The sequence below is a fragment of the Centropristis striata genome, chromosome 3 (genome assembly GCF_030273125.1).
Source record: "Centropristis striata isolate RG_2023a ecotype Rhode Island chromosome 3, C.striata_1.0, whole genome shotgun sequence".
NCBI lineage: Eukaryota > Metazoa > Chordata > Actinopteri > Perciformes > Serranidae > Centropristis > Centropristis striata.
This window is the reverse complement of record NC_081519.1, coordinates 38,269,960-38,285,882: the sequence shown is the minus strand read 5'-3', so window position 1 is coordinate 38,285,882 and position 15,923 is coordinate 38,269,960. Positions and strand designations below refer to the sequence as shown.

Here is a 15,923-nt window from a genome sequence, read left to right as displayed (position 1 = left end):
TACACAGCACCATGCATTTCTAACATGATGGAGAGTAGGCCTGTCACGATGGTTACAAAATCCACTTATCATGCTCAGCAAAAGTTTTCCAGCTCATGTCCATATATCCTATGATCTAGGCCTTTGTGTTTACCTTACATGCATGTTTATTTTCATAACAACTGTACCTAACATTTATTGAAATGCAATTTTTTGTTAACAGAGCCCAATATTTTATTTTATCTTTTATTTGGATGTTTAAACCCTCTGAACCCAAAGCCGTTTCAGGTCTTTTTTTGCTCTTTTTACATTTTACTCATTGCAGCCTTCTATTTCACTGCACTATGTCCTGCAACTCTATAGAATCAGCACAATCATGGCTCTTCTTACAACCTCTCCTGTCCTCTCTGTGTGAATCACTTATGGCTTCACATTGTTGCTGAGGAGCGCAGAATTTGTGTTCTGTTTTTAACAGAATCTAGTCATTCCAAATTGTTTCTTTTTGCTGATGTTTTAAATGAGACATGCAGAATAAAGTGATTTTTGACAGAAATTTCACAATTCTAACTGTATCGGTCGTAAGCTATGATCCATTCAAGAATCATTGGAGAGTTCAAATTTCAGGGATAATGCCTGTTTTACAGTTTTTTTTCTATGACAGACTGTGTATCTTTGGCTATCTGTTAAAGAAAACATACCTTTCAGAGGGTTAATATTTTATTTCACATTCCAATGTCTGAATATTCTTTAGAATTAAAAGTTATCTGGTCTTTTAAAAGGTGTACTTGTATTATTATGCTATGATATGGTCTTAAAATGTTTTTTTCTGAGACAATATATCGCCCAAGTTATCATGACAGGCCTAATGGCCTTTGCTGTTTATGAGAGAAAAATCTCAAAGTTTAATGTGCAATCCCTGAACTGGTCATGCACTGTATTGCTGGTACATCTTTCTAGACAAGATGAGATTAGGCGAGACTTCTCTAAACTGCATTTGAATCCATTTAGATGCATCAGTGTCTCATAGTTGACTCCTGTGTGACATTCATTCCCTGAGCGAGGTGAATGAGATGGACGGGTTTATTTAAACCTGACTTTCCATGGCGCCGAGGCCTGTTGGAAACAAAAATGAGCTCATGACCGTGTTCAGTGGCAGTGCGTTCAGTTAGAGCTGTTTGTAGCATCACTTATAAAAATGGTAACCATGCAATCCAACAGTTGGTGTTTCTATTCATAGATGCAAATATGTGATATATATATATATATATGAGAGTCCTGTAGTATAGCGGTGAAAAAAGTCTGTGGATAATTTTTGTATGAATTTCTGTATGACATTCTGAGAAAGATGTCCGTTTCATTGTACCGTCTTTTAAGACATCCAGAGAACGCAGTCACACATGCACGCTCGCATAAGAAGAAATTTGAATAATAGAAAACTTGCAGCATAATGTCTCTGTCTTACACACACTCACACAACCAGACACACAGCAAACGAGGTTTAGGTTTGTAGGATTGTCAGACAAAATGTTGCCCTGATAATCTCGTTGTGGGTGTGAAGTTCAATCGGTTCATTTTTGGAAGATAACTGTAACCCAGCCTCTTGTTCAGTCACTCATTCAACCCCTCCCTCCCCCCAGCACAGCCCAAATCCCCCCAGCACCTGTCACTCACTCAGTTTGGCATCACTGGTAGTCTGTTGGCCCGAGACTCACTGTCAGACCCACACAGCTGTGTTGTAGTCAAACAAGGGCTGCATTTTCTCCACACCAGTCTCTGGCTGTCTCCTGTCTAAATAAATCCCAGCAAATGGCTGCTGGTGGACCTGGGGGAAGTAGTGTTGGTGGTTCCTCTCCACTTCAGCTACATGAGGACACGGCCTGCCTTTGCCCTGCTGTCCGTTTGCCCAGAAGGGCAGGTAGAAGCTGCCTTTTGAACTTTTAGGAGCCACTTTCTTTGGCCGTTTGAAGAGGTCGCCCTCTGTCAGCTCAGGCGCCATCCAGCCGGGCCTCTCCTTGAGCAGCTTGTCCCTGTCGGGCCGCACGCTGCGCAGGAACTTCTTGAAGATGTTTGTGGTTAATGAGAACTTCCTGCAGATCTCCTGCGAGCGGCTGAGACGGAGAGGGTGAGCCGGGGTGTCCGGCCTGTCCGCCCCTCCGTTCGATATCCGCTCCTCTCTCCTCTTCCTTCGCTCCTCTTCTTCTGCTTCTTCCCTCTCCACCTCGGGCAGGTCCAGCCAGTTGCCCACGAGGTCGGCGAAGACGTTGTCGCCCAGCACTAAGGGCTGACGATTGCGGCTGCGGCTCATTAGCGAGGAAGTCCAGTCGCTGGCGTCGTCCTGGGTGCTGTCCTGGGAGTAGTCACTGTCCAGTGAAGGGCCCTCTCTGGAGAGGCTGTACAGGATCCCAGGCAGGTCCACCGCCTGAGCACGACGTGGAGCCTGTGGCTGAGCGTAGGGCTCCGGTGGAGGGTTTCCCACCATTGGTCCGTAGAAGTCCACCTGTGGTGCAGAGTATCCTGACCACCTCTTGGGTATAGACGCTAGATCATTCTCGCTTCTCACACTTTGTCCGCTCCCCTCACTCTCACTCTCGAGGCTGGATGAGGAGGAAGATGATGTGCCCAGGCTGCTCCTGTTGCGCGGCAGGCTCCTATCATCTCGGCTGAAGGTGTTTCTGCTCTCCAGCGACGGTCTAGGGCTTGGCATCGGGCTCGGGTTTGGTTCCTCTGGCATGATTTGGTTAAAGCGGGACCTGCAATCCTTGCTTGCGGCTGGAGCTGCTAGAGCTGATGCTTCAGGAGGAGCTGGAGTTGGGAGTCCTCTGTTAATGGGCCGCCCAGAAATGTCGAGGTTGTCTAGCGCTGTCTGAACCTGAAGAAGCTTGAGTTCCTGAAGGGCTCCCATCATTGAATTCATCTGCTCATGGAGGCCATCTCCGGCTTCTTTCATGCACAGCTGCAGGGAGACAGAGAGATAAAGAGACGATGATGATGAGAGACAAAAAACTACAAATGTCCAGTTCGGTTTAACAGCTTAAAACCCTGTAGAGGTCATCAATTCAATCATTTGACTCCTCAGCCTCCTGCCGGACCAATCTCATCCATCAAAGACTGATTTTCACGCCATCCCGCCTCTTATTCATCATTTATCTCAGCACCAGCACAAATCCAATTACACACCATCAGCCAGCAATATCAAAGGCATTAAATACATGTATTCATGAATAAAAATCAGTGTGTCGGTTAGACCCCGCTCAGGCTGTGCACCTTGTTTAATTATGGGTCATGTGACCTAGTTTTGGATGACAGGCCCAGGGTCCCATATGGCCTGGGTACGAGACAGGATCCAACCAATGACAGCTGTAAAACAGACCAGCTTTTCTTTTTTTCCCCTCAGTCTACTTTCTATCTCCGCTTTCCATCCCTTTACTTTAATCTATATTTGCTCTCTCCTCCGAGCTCTTTGTCTTCACTCTCACTTCCCTCTGTGCAGCAGTAATCATACACTCTGCTTTTATCTTCCTCCTCCTGCTCCTCCTCCTCTCTCTTTCTGCTCTCATCTGTCTAAGAGCCCGTGTCATGTGACCTTGGCTAACCGTCTACTCCTGAAGGCAGACAGAAAGCCCCGAGGCAGCATCCTGACCTGTGTCTTAACTTGTAGGCTTGAATCATTTGACCCCATCCTTTTGAATCATTCTCTTGATATGACAACAGGTTTCTCTTCATCTCAGCACATGCTCATGTTGGCAAGTGTAGCAACTGATTGAAGACGAAACCTGCCAAGAGCCCTACCCCTTTTTTAAAAAAAAATTATGGGAAGATAAGAGGAAGCATGCCAGGAATTTTTAAAAACGTGCAAGAGACTGTGGGAAAAAGTTTGGATCGAAACTTCCAATGCACACCTGGAGCACGCAACACTGATCAACACGAAAACCAAGCTGTCTGTCAGGATCTATATGTTAAAATGCAACAACATAGACAACTGTCAACTAGACTGCAGTTTATTGCACATAAAACAGGCCTCAAACATGAGGAAAACGGCTACTTTTGATCGTTTTTTTATAATGGAATATCTAAAAATTAAAACAAGAACCTGCAGGACTCATTATATAAAGCAAATATTAGAATTCTTTAGAAATCAAAGCCCACACCTTACCTTCTATAAACTGTCACAAAGCAGGAGCTATAGATATCCCTGTCTGTCTCTCTCTTGTTAGTTTGCACCCAGCCAGCCTGTCACCGTCTCTCACCTTTCAAACGGATCAGTCTCACAGACCCTATATGTATCTCTCTCCAATCGGTGGACACCGCTGTGTGCGACAGCCAATCAGTGCTGCCCGTCTAGACTCTAATCCCCAAACGGTAGGGGGGGTGGGGTCACTCAGGCGGAAACGGACTGACAATGAGAGGAGCGAGAGGGGAGACAGTGAGTGAGAGTCAGCCGGATGAGTAGGGATGGAAAGACGGGGGGAGGAGGGCTGTGTGAGGGAGGGATCCCGCGCCATATGTTTAGATGTCGAAGAGAAAACTGTTGATGGATTTAATTATGGATGACACCATAAGAACACATGAGGGAGGTTGGAGATGGTGGGGGGTTGGTTGTAGGTGTAACATCACCAGGCTGTGATACTTAATCTTGAGGGAGCAGTGATTGTGTTGTCCCCCAGGGTGGGAAAAGTAGCTGTGCACGACAACTGACAGTACGGCATCATAAACAAAGCGAGCTGTAAGCACCGTGAGAGAAGAGACTGTTGCAGAATGTGTTTTTTTCTTCTTCTGGGAAAACAGACACATGGAATAGATAGCACAAATTGTTGTGCTGCATTGAGATTAAAAATGTAAATCAAGCCATGAAAATTAGTAAATATAACCTGTTAATATGTTTAATTGATACAAAATTCTGAAGTGAACTCTTTGGGGACGTTGTCAGTTTGTTGGTCTACCACTTTCGTCCAAACTGAAGTATTACTACAAATGTTTTGGGGATTGCCATTAAATGTTGCACATATACCGATGTTTCCCCGAGGATGACTCACTCGTTTTTCTTTTAGCCCATGGCAAAAGATATTTGTGGTTTTTGGTGAAATGTCTCAATAACTATTGATTGAACTGCCTTGAAATTTGGGACATTTATAACCCCCTTGTCATGAATGATTTTGACCTGTGCGTTTTGTCAGCACGACAAGGGGAAAAAATCCTAGCCTAATTTTCATGAAACTTGGTGGAAGGGTTAGAATGAGCCTAGAAAGGACACATTCAATGTTGGAGTGGATCCCAATCATGGGGTGTGCACAAAAATGACTTTTCATTGGTGATAACATTGCAAGATTTTTCTGAATTCATGTGGTGCCAGAAGGATTGGAAACATGACATCCTGACTGAAAATTCATGTGAGTGCCCCTTCAAGTCTAAATGACAACATTGTAATATAATATGCTTAAGTGGAGTCTGTGCTCTTTGAGTGTCCTTCTGATCGCTTTAATAATCAATTACATTTTTAACTTGCACAATCATAAGGTAAAAAGTATAATTTGTTCAACAGTTTGATTACAAATACCTGCAAACTGTATGTAACTGTATGCTGCTAATTAGCGAATGTTAGCCTGCTAACATGCTACTCTAAGATGGTGAACATGGTACATTATACCTGCTAAAAACAATCCAAATAGCATATGATGAGTACAGCCTCACAGAGCTCCTAAACGAACTGTAGACTCTGAATCTTGCTTTAAAATAAATGAATGATAATTTGTCTGAACAGAGACAAAGATATTATATTCAAACTGAGAAAACGCAGTTGAGAAGCCGGTACCAGAGAATATTTAGCATTTGCCCTTTTAAATGACTTAATTGAGCCTCAGAATTGTTGTTAATTAATGTTCTGTTAATTGATTCAGCAGTCTATACTTCAAGGCCACTTCACATTCTCTCTATCTTGACACTTACCCAATAAACTGCACTATTAACATTAAACCTCTAGGTTAAAACAGGCTCCTCATCGATAACATATGGCAGAGTAGGTGCACGGAGGCGTGAACAGCCTCTAAGATCAGATAATAAGCCTATCAATGCACATGCTGGAAACAAAAGCCTCCGAGCTTCCCGCTGGCTCGCTAAATTAGGCAGTGAAGGTACGTGTAATTAGCACAATCAGGTTGTCTCTTGTCTTTGTGCCTTCCACATATGGCTGACTTCATTAGACATAATTGGCTCTGTCCTGGGAGAAACTGGGAGAGAGCGCATAATTACAGTTTACTTTCCTCCACATCAAAGGTCAACAAGTCTGAAGACAAGATGACGTGCAGAGTTATGTATTGTGTCGTTACATGTGGCTTCGGTGAAGTTTATGCAGGGATCAGCTGAGGGATTACCGCACTCTGAGCTGCTGCTGAGATCTGGACCACTTAAATGTATTAAATCTGTTTTTGAAATATTATCTGCCGAGCGCTCCATTCTCATGCAGTCTTAAATGGCTGCACCTGTTTGCACTCGCTAACCAAAAACACCTTAATTTAACACTCACATGCAACTTTTCCATCATCCTCGAAAACGCTGGCCTTTCCCCTGGTTATTTAAAAACACTGAGTTGTTTACTGGCGTTTCTATTCTGAGGCTGCGTTAATAATTCATATTGTGCCCTGCGGAACAAACAGAAGAACGGTAGTAAACTTAACCCCATTATTCCACCTTTACCAAGCCAAAGAACTGCAGGCGCTCCGCCGCTGCCATTTAAAGGCTGAACTTTATGGCCCAAATATGTCAGCCATTCCAACCTTCATTCTGCCGTCTGCGCACGATGCTAACTCTAAAATAACATCCCGCGGCGGTTTCTAGTTTAAACACAGATGTTCATCCTGATGTGTCACTTTTACAATGTGTGAATCAGCTCGGGGCCTCATTAGGACAAAGACCCAGATGATGCAGACCTGACAGGACCTACATGAGCACCTTAAGGTCTTACCAAGAAAATAAAAAGATGAAGGAAAAAAAGTCTGTCTAATCTAATTTAACAAGAGAACCGGGATGAAATTGGGGCTGCGGGGAATTTCTGTTCTGTCCAGAAACACTGGCATCATTAACCCAGTCTTGTTAAGTTTAGTTAAATCTTCTTTTTGAACTCAAGCCTTCAAACTATCTCAGCCATTTAATCCATCAAGCGTGCATTTCTATAAAAAGATCATTTTAAGAAAAAAAAGAAAGAAAGCGGAGAGAAAATCTGTTGAGTGAATGAAAGAAGGACAAACAGGGGCTGTCCAGAGTCCCCCCTTCACCCCCCCTCCACTTCTTCTTTGGCTGCAGTGATGCCAGCCAACCAGACATAATTGCCAATTAAAGCCTGAATGCTTTAAAGTTTAAGAACAATGGCTGGCAGTCTTGAATTAATGTTGAATGGAAGCTTATTAAAAAGTTCTGGCCATTTTAATTAAAAAAAAAAAATTGGTGATTGGCGAGTCTTTATGTTATCTTCCCACGTCAAGGTCCATCTACTCTCAGGATGCAACCAGAAACCATTTAATATGCACGCAAGTGAATTAAATACCACAAAGAAGAAATAAATCAATGCTCCTCCTTTGCTAAGATCGAGCTCTCTGCCTTTATTGCAGCCTTGATATTACCTCAGTTATGGAGGGGGAAAATAAATTCACTGTGCAAACACACTGAGCTCTCACACGTCCAAACATGCCTCGCTTGAATGAAGTCAGTGTCGTTTTATAAGGCATGCATGTGTGTGTTTGCATGTTGTGTTCACTGATCTACATTAACTGGATTGTATGGTGAGAAATAAACACACAAACGCGAGCTGAAAGACAAAGCAGCGCTCTATTCCCGCTGTGAAATACAGGCCATTCACTGTTGTTGTTTATTTGTTATTGGCTGGAGGGGGGGAGGAAACAGTGAGGCCAAGGTTATCAGGCCCAAAAGGTCTTCCTGTTTAGAAGGAGCTGGCCAGAAGCAGCTATAGTGTACTGCACCCTCTCTCCACCTCCACCCCCTAATTAAAAATGAATGGTGGGCTGTGTGGGTCAAGGACAGGAATGGGGTCTCTGTCCGGGGGAAATACAGAGAGGGTCTCTGTGACTGAGCTGCTGGACATGCCACAGACCGTTGTGGACAGCCCCGAGGTCGCGATCAACAGGGCAATAAAGCTGTGCAGCATTCACTGAAAGAAATAAATTACTGTGCACACGGCAATGAATGCCTCTTTGACGAAAAAGGTTACATGGTGACTCGGTTTGTGTCCTCAGGGTCACGTTCAGGAGAGGAGAAGTGTGAATTATGTTCAACAAAGGAGAGTTGGACACAAATACCCCTTTATGATGTCATGACAAATTGGTCGTTAAGTGTAGAGGTCCATATTTATAACCCGAATGTTCTACTTGTTATATTTAATGTTTTGATGCAACTTTTGCATGTCTCACTCTTTAAGGCTTTCACTTTAAAGGGCTGGTTCACATAAACTACAAAAAATATTTACTCTATTTATTTGTATATTTGTAGAGCTTATAGCAGAAATTTTGCAGTCAAATACCGGTGAAATTTCATAAATATCTACACAAAATAAACAATAAATGCCACTTCAATCGTCCTGACTTCTAGTGATATCACTTAAATTTGGTTAGGTCAGAGTATGCAATATTAAATCATCCATATTTGCTTTCTACATGTTTGCCTTTCATACCCTCAGGTTTGGATAAACAACAAAAAAAGGTCAAATGATTGGTTATCATATTGGTATTGGCTATGAGAAGCAGGTATTATCATACATCCATAAAACTTTTGGAGGATTTCTTTGATTATATAGACCTCAATGTGAACACTCATTGCTGGATGTACTTTTCTAATGAGAGTTCCTGTGAGAATACACACTGAGCTCTGTGGGTTAACAGAGGACTGGGAACACTATTTCTGGAAAGAGATGATCATGCATTTTTAAAATTGCATTCACCTCCTGTTGTATTGGGGCAGCAGCAGAAATCGCAGAGACAGATATACGAAGCATTTGGCAAATAAAACTCAAACAATAAAGCAAGATTTAAGTGGACCTGCAGGATTGTGTGAACTGTCCCTTTTAAAAAAGATTCTATTGAAACCAAATGTATCTCTGTTTCTATGATCCATTGCCCAGCAAAGACTCCCTGACGGCCTTTCCAGAGACGGGAGGTGGTTTAATGTCTTGCTTCCTGCTAGGGCTCATTTACGCCATCATAGAAACGATGCTGCAGTGGGAGTCACAGGATGATTAGGGTCCGTATCTTCGTCTTTGGCAGATGATATTTGGAGAATCTGAGACCCAATCTGTTGTCTTCCTGGCTGAAGATCTTCAGTGGAAGCAATGATCGTTAGTCAGATCTGTGATAGCTCAGCAGTTTGACGTCAGAACCTTGTGTGTGTGTGTGTGTGTGGGCAGTGAAAGTGCACAGCCACTTCTTCAGCCCACAGTTGTAACATCAAGTGTGACGTTAATTCTGCAGAGACTCCGGATCCTACCCCCTCTTAGTCTTACATGAAAAGCTTTCATGATGAGTGGCTTGATTTTTGTGCAGCATTATGAGCATTTAAAAGCTCATTGAGTCCAGTGATTTAATGGGAGTGAATGGCCCTCCCTAAGCTTTTAATGCATTGTATGTAATGCACATTATAATGTGTATATGTAAAGCTGTGCAGTGTGGAATACAGAGCTTTTGGGAATTGGAAGTTTCTCCATTATGCAGGTGCTGTGTTGTTAATGCAGTGGGAGTAAATGGGCATCTTTTAAGCTGCACTCATTTAAAAAAAAATATTAACAACAGATCAAAATGACTGTGTTATATATTTTTGAATGCCAGAGAATTATCATTCAAAACTGCATTTTATTTCCCAGCCAGCAGCTGATTTTAGAAAATAAACACACTGTACATCACCCGTGTACCTCATAGTGGAGCATTTAGCAGCTGAAGCCCCAGATATTATTTAAAGGAGCTGGTGGAGACCAAAGACGGAGCTAAAAGAAGGGTGAATACTTGACTGTGTTCAGACTCTAAATAAATGCTACTAGCTGTATCTGCTGGATATAAAAATAGACATCTACATGTACAAAACAGCTGTGTTTACAGCTGTTTTTAATGTAAAACAGTGTCCAAACTGAATGTGACATAATCGAGTATCAGCAACAAAATCAGTTTAATTGCATTGTTTTTCTTGGAAAGTCCTGTGAGCGACTCAGCACGATAAAGCTGAACTTTGTTGGACATACTGATACTATTGACCCCTATTACTTACATTTATAGTACCACAGTGGATGAAATACAGTTGATTCAATTAATTATAGCAACTTTGAGTACCTAAAATCCTAAAATCCTTACCTTAAAATCGCTATAAAAGTCGAATGTATTATTATTATTATTATTATTATTATTATTAATAATAATAATATTATTATTATATTTGCGATACCTCATTATTTCAATGCAAAAACCCACATAAGATGCCAGGGAGACCACCAGAGAGCTTAAACCCTCTAATAAATAACCTACCTGCTGTTTGGCTATATCGTATTGTCATTTCCAGTAAAAATCAAACTAAAAAAATGTGTGCTTTCTGTTTAAAAAGTTCAAACGTAGGCAGACAGATAGTACTCTGCTATCTTTGAAGTGGTTACGTCTCCACTATGATCTGGAGGTGGAGATAACTAATAAATACCTACATAGTTTGTTTACATGTGCATATTTAACAGATTCAAAGAGCATCCCGTGCGACACAATAGTTGGACGTTTTACTGTCAAGGTACGATATCACACAACACATCTTCCAATCCCAAAAATCCAATTTCTTTTGGCCGTTGCAATAATGTAAGAGAAAATGTAATTTAAAGCCCCCAAAGCCCACAAGAACATGAAAGAGTTCAATATTGACCTTAACCTCAGCAAGAGCAACACCCCTGAGAAATAATCCACCTATTTTTCTTCAAATAAGAGCCGACACAGGAGCAGAGAGAGACAACTCGGCCTCAGACCAGTGGGGTCACATGTGGTTACAGCAGCAGCGACATAATTAACCACTCGACTGTCTCCTGAAACAGTAAATCCTGAACGTCATCAGTGGTGATTTCCATTCTGTGATCCATGATAAAGCAGGTTATGTGCCCGCATAATGATAAACAGGCTTTGTTAAAATGTTAGTGGTTCCATTTCAAACACAATGAGCACCCATGCAAAACCCCACAGCTGCCACCAAGAGCTGGACCAAATTTAGCCGAGGGGAAGGAAGGGCAGGTTGGAGCACAGGAGCCGTGAGGGAGGCTCTGAACAAACAAGCTTAAAGTTAAATCACTACACTTCTTTGTGTTGTGAGCAGTTTTCTGATCCCACACCCTAAAGGTAACAAAGAACGTACAACTTTCAGGCACACGAGCTTTCCAGACGACACTATACTCCATTTTTCTCCCGTTTCATGACCTCATGCTTTCTGGCTTTGGTGTTGAATTCCAAGCTGACAGTCATGTTTTGAAAATGTGCCTCAGGTGTGAGAAGGATAAAGGAGTATGATGCATATAAAATCAGCTTTAGCAGTGATGACACCAAAAGGTTTGACTTATGCTTTAGTGTCTGAAAATGCAGGTGTGAACCCTACGTTTAGACAAGATGAGTCAAAGGCATGTCAGCGTTTGTCTCTTCCAGTCTTAAGCAGGCAGGAAGGGCTTATGTTGTTTTTCTTTTCATGAGTCTTTGTCTGTTGTGTGAATAATGAGTCATGCCTGAGCTTAAAAATATTTCATTGTTACCATTATATCCTCTGGATTTCTATGGAGACTTGCAGGGCTTTTTATAGGAACAAATGGGAGCCTGTTAGTAGAGTTAGTTAGTAGAAAGATGAAAAACAATGATGCATGCAGGACTTAGACAACTTATCAGTCAGCTTTGAGTTTTAGCAGCACTGGCATGTTGGATGTGGTCAGGAAAAATAGCCCCAGACCATGTCGGTTCAAGGGTCAAATGTTCAAGCGTGACCTTACACTACCCCACACACACTGACCTCTCGCCCCCTGACACAGTGTTCACACTTTCATGCGACACTCTTCTTCTTTTAGAGCCGATAGTGCATTGGTTTCAGGCTTCTACTGTGGAGCACTGAGTTCACAGTCTTAATTTGTGTTTTGCACTTTAACAGGCTGTGAATGCCTCACATTTCTATACTGCTGCACACACGGAAAACTAAACTATAAGGTGAAAGGACCATACTATCTTTTTCAGCTCCTTATTTAAACATCACGTGTGCTCTACGAAGTCCCACTCCATTTTCAAATGCATGCTGTTCAGTTTAAGGTCTTTGGATGTGTTTTCACACCTGTTCCCTGCAGCCATTAGACTCCAATTTTCAACATTTCCATACGGTATGAAAATCAATTAGCAGACTCTGCTTTCCAAATCTTTGAACTGCTGCCCCCATCACTCATTTTTAAGTGTTTTAAATAGGTTTGGTGTTGTGCTCATTAATGGCTCCCAGCTTTGAAGATGGGTTTAAAATGAGGACATCATCTTCTTGCCAAAAAATGATATATAGAGACAGAAAAATGGCCATAAAAAGATGCAAAGTGAGGATGGGATCGGTGCACCAGGGTGATCTTTTGGTCCATAAATAAATCAGTTTGTCCATGTTGTTGCCACCCACCCCCCCAATTTGCAGTGTACTATGATATAAAACAGACAAATACAGGGAATTTCCATAATTGAGAGGCTGTAAACAGTGTTTTCTGCCATTTCTGTGTGAAAAAATTACTTTCAGATTATTTTTCCCTCTTATCAAATAGTTATTATCACTGCACCTCTGCTGTACAGCTCTTTATAGTATGTTAAGTTATAGAGCTTTTAAAAGCCTCATATTTCTTTGATTGATATGAAAACTCCACCTAGAGACTTCCTCTGCGAGTGAAAATGACATCATCTGGATGACTACGTCACTCACTATTGATCAGGGAAAGGTTAGGACAAAATAATGACCCCTTCCAAACATAAAACCGCAAACTAACACAATGTCACACAGAGAAAGACAGTAAATTGAAAAAGGCAATTCAGTCTGCTCACCCGGCTCTTTGAAAGTTGTTCAGTTATTACAATGAACATCAAGTCTGTATTAATTATAGTCAGTTATATTATTACAGCAGGGGTAATGTAGTGCAGTCGAATCAATCTGCAATTAGGCTGCATTATGACGATGATGTATCTTTGACAAAATTAACTGCGACTCCATATTAAGTGTGATGGATTACACAACTCAAGCACATTTCAACAGTGTGCCAACTGATTTTCATACAATACAGAGATAAAAGGATCTGACAAATGTCTTTAACACAGCAAATCTGTGATTAAAGCTGTATGTGATTTCTAGTAAATGGACTCAAACATGCAAAACAACTGGGACGGTCCTTGCTAAAGCCGACATCTCAGTGTTTGAAGAGATGTTAAGAATCTCTCGACTCTGCAGCAGGTGTAAGTCGGCTGTTAGATGTTTGTGATCTCTGCCTTGCAGATGGAGCCGGTTTACCGCTCTCCAGTGGGCACTGGATGAAAACCCGTCACAGTGAAAAGAAAAGTGACAACCTTGGCATAGGCAACCCGTGTTTTTCTGAACAACAGATTGCATCCCACATGGTCCTTTGCAGGGGGAGACTGCCTCGGCTTTTTAACCGGCATCTGCTCTCTGTTCTCCTGTTTGATCCGCGGCATGGCGCAACACTTTTTCTATTATGTTACCAAACTGCGATATGGCAGCTATAACACAACATGTCCTCCTGGCATCAGCGTCTACTCCCCTGAAATCTCGAGTGCCACTTCACAGACGTGTGGCTAATTTGGAGAAGCGAATTCACAGAAGTCACAGAGCAGATCATGTTGCAAAACACGCAGCCATGCGAGGTTTTTCTGTGGGCCAGTGGCTGGATTGAAAGAAAAAAAAATCTGTGTCTGCTTTGAAGATGATTCCAAATGAAATCTTTGCCAGTTAAGGTTCCTTTGAAAACGGGTCTACACAGTGTATCACTGCCAAGTGATTTGGGTGTGAGGGTGCAGCTTACAGATTTTTGTTTTTGCATCTCAAGGACGGGGGGAAGAGATAGCACTCTAAATTTGCCACCATCAAACAAATCTGTTTATTAGAGGAGAGGAGATGTGAGCATATTCATTTAGGGCATAATAATATGATGAAACTCACTGTGACTGCCAATTTCACTCACTCCCCCGTGAAAGCAAGAGCTCACAGCAGCAAGGCTGTAACTACCGGTTATTTTCTTTATCAGATAATCTGTTGATTATGGTCTAGATGAATCAATAATTTGTTTTGTTTATAAAATGTTTCTCAGAGCTTAAGGTGAGGTCTTCAAACATCTTGTTTTCTTCAACCAACCCAAAGATAATCAGTTTAAAATGACATTAAACAGATAAAAGTAGCAAATCATCACATTTAAAGAGACAGAACAAGCAAACTGTTGACACATCTGCTTTAAAAGTAAATCAAACAATTATTCGACCAATCAAATAGTCACTGAATAATTTCCAGTGAACCTATAAATCGCTCCAGCTCCAACTGTTTCTACACATGGTTAAATTTGCTACGGATCTTACAAATGTTTCCTTCTTGCCTCTTGTCTCTGGCTCATTAAGCTTAAAACATCTGTCCCAGATGTGTGGACTATAGAAGAGGATATGTACACATGCCTCAAAGCTTTAAGCCTACACAGCTTAATGCGGTTTAAAAATCACGCATGCACCCCCAACTGAAGCTACAAAACTAGAATATGAGGGAGATCTGCCAGGACAAATAATATGCAAAGAAACAATTGATGCTATTTTTAATATATTTTTTTTAAACGAGAAATTAATTAATTATGTATATTATATCGCTGCATGTTTACTATGCACATGAACAAAGTAGGACAACATGATTCAGAGCTGATTGCAATAGTAGAAGTAGACAGAAGAGATCAGAAACATACCAGTTCTTGCTTCAGTCGCCTCAGACACGAATCCATGTTTTTGCATTCTGGTTTGGAGAGCTGTTGTTCCATTTCTTTTTTGAAAAATACAAGAATATCAGATGAGACGACTCGCCTGTCGCCGCTCGAGCATGACTATGAGAGCTTTCTGCTGGGCAAAGCAAAATGAAAAGAGCAGAAAATAAATGCGCGATTGGAGATGCGCAAATCCTGCTGAGGAATGCGCGCACGGCTCTTAATGACGCAAATCGTGTAATTGAAAAAAACAAAAACAACAACTCCTGGTGACGAAGATGCGTTTACTCCAAAAATTATAATGAGGTCCTTCTTGTGGCTGCATCAAGAGACTGTGTGTGTGTGTGTGTGTCAGTGGCCGCTGCTTGGCTACTGTCAGCCTGCTGTGTGTGTGTTGCTCAGCCTGTTTTTTTCTCCCTCTGCTATTTCCCATTCAAGAGGAGCGCTTACGTTACCCATCCAATTTCCTCCAATGAGCGAACCTCTCAGGACGGACTAAACCTCATTCAAACTGGGATCAAACGGGAATCCGTGGTTTATTGTGGACGAGTAGCTCTGTCCACAGCAGCTTGTAATGATTTCACAAAGACACGAAGAGAGAGGGAATAAAACATCTGGAAACATTTTTGAATAGAGGCTAAAAGATCAGAAAGAGCATAAAATATATAATATCTCTTTATCATACCACTGACAGACTTGTAGGATAGATTCTGCGGCCACTGTTGGACTGGAGGAGGAAGTTTAAGGAGGATGTGTCTAAAAGAAACCATATGTGTCATGAGTCGAGCCATAGGGACAGTTTCCTGGCCACCGGCACCACGGTTAGAGAGGAAACACCTGAGCCACGGGCTGTTGTTGCGTGACCCGGATATATAATGCTTTATTAGCAAGAGGAGGAAGAGTTTCATATACAAGGAACCCAATCTGGAAGTTGTTTATCAATACCTCGCTCACAATATAGATT

General features: G+C 41.9%; 1 protein-coding gene across 1 annotated transcript; it reads right to left on the bottom strand.

Moving 5' to 3' along the window:
* Positions 1–532: 532 nt before the first annotated feature.
* Positions 533–15,269, bottom strand: inka2 (inka box actin regulator 2). Its single transcript, XM_059330373.1, has 2 exons — positions 14,945–15,269; positions 533–2,932 (listed from the first exon to the last, which is right to left on the bottom strand). The coding sequence occupies exons 1-2, from the start codon at positions 15,014–15,016 to the stop codon at positions 1,694–1,696; spliced, it is 1,311 nt and encodes a 436-aa protein (XP_059186356.1). The 5' UTR covers positions 15,017–15,269; the 3' UTR covers positions 533–1,693.
* Positions 15,270–15,923: the final 654 nt, after the last annotated feature.

What these genes read in the sequence shown, in the direction of transcription:
- inka2 (XM_059330373.1), bottom strand. Translation starts at nt 15,016, where the DNA reads ATGGAACAACAGCTCTCCAAACCAGAATGCAAAAACATGGATTCGTGT. An exon ending in GGCGACTGAAGCAAGAACTG is followed by an intron (nt 2,933 to 14,944) that starts GTATGTTTCTGA and finishes GTCTCCCTGCAG; the next exon opens with CTGTGCATGAAAGAAGCCGG.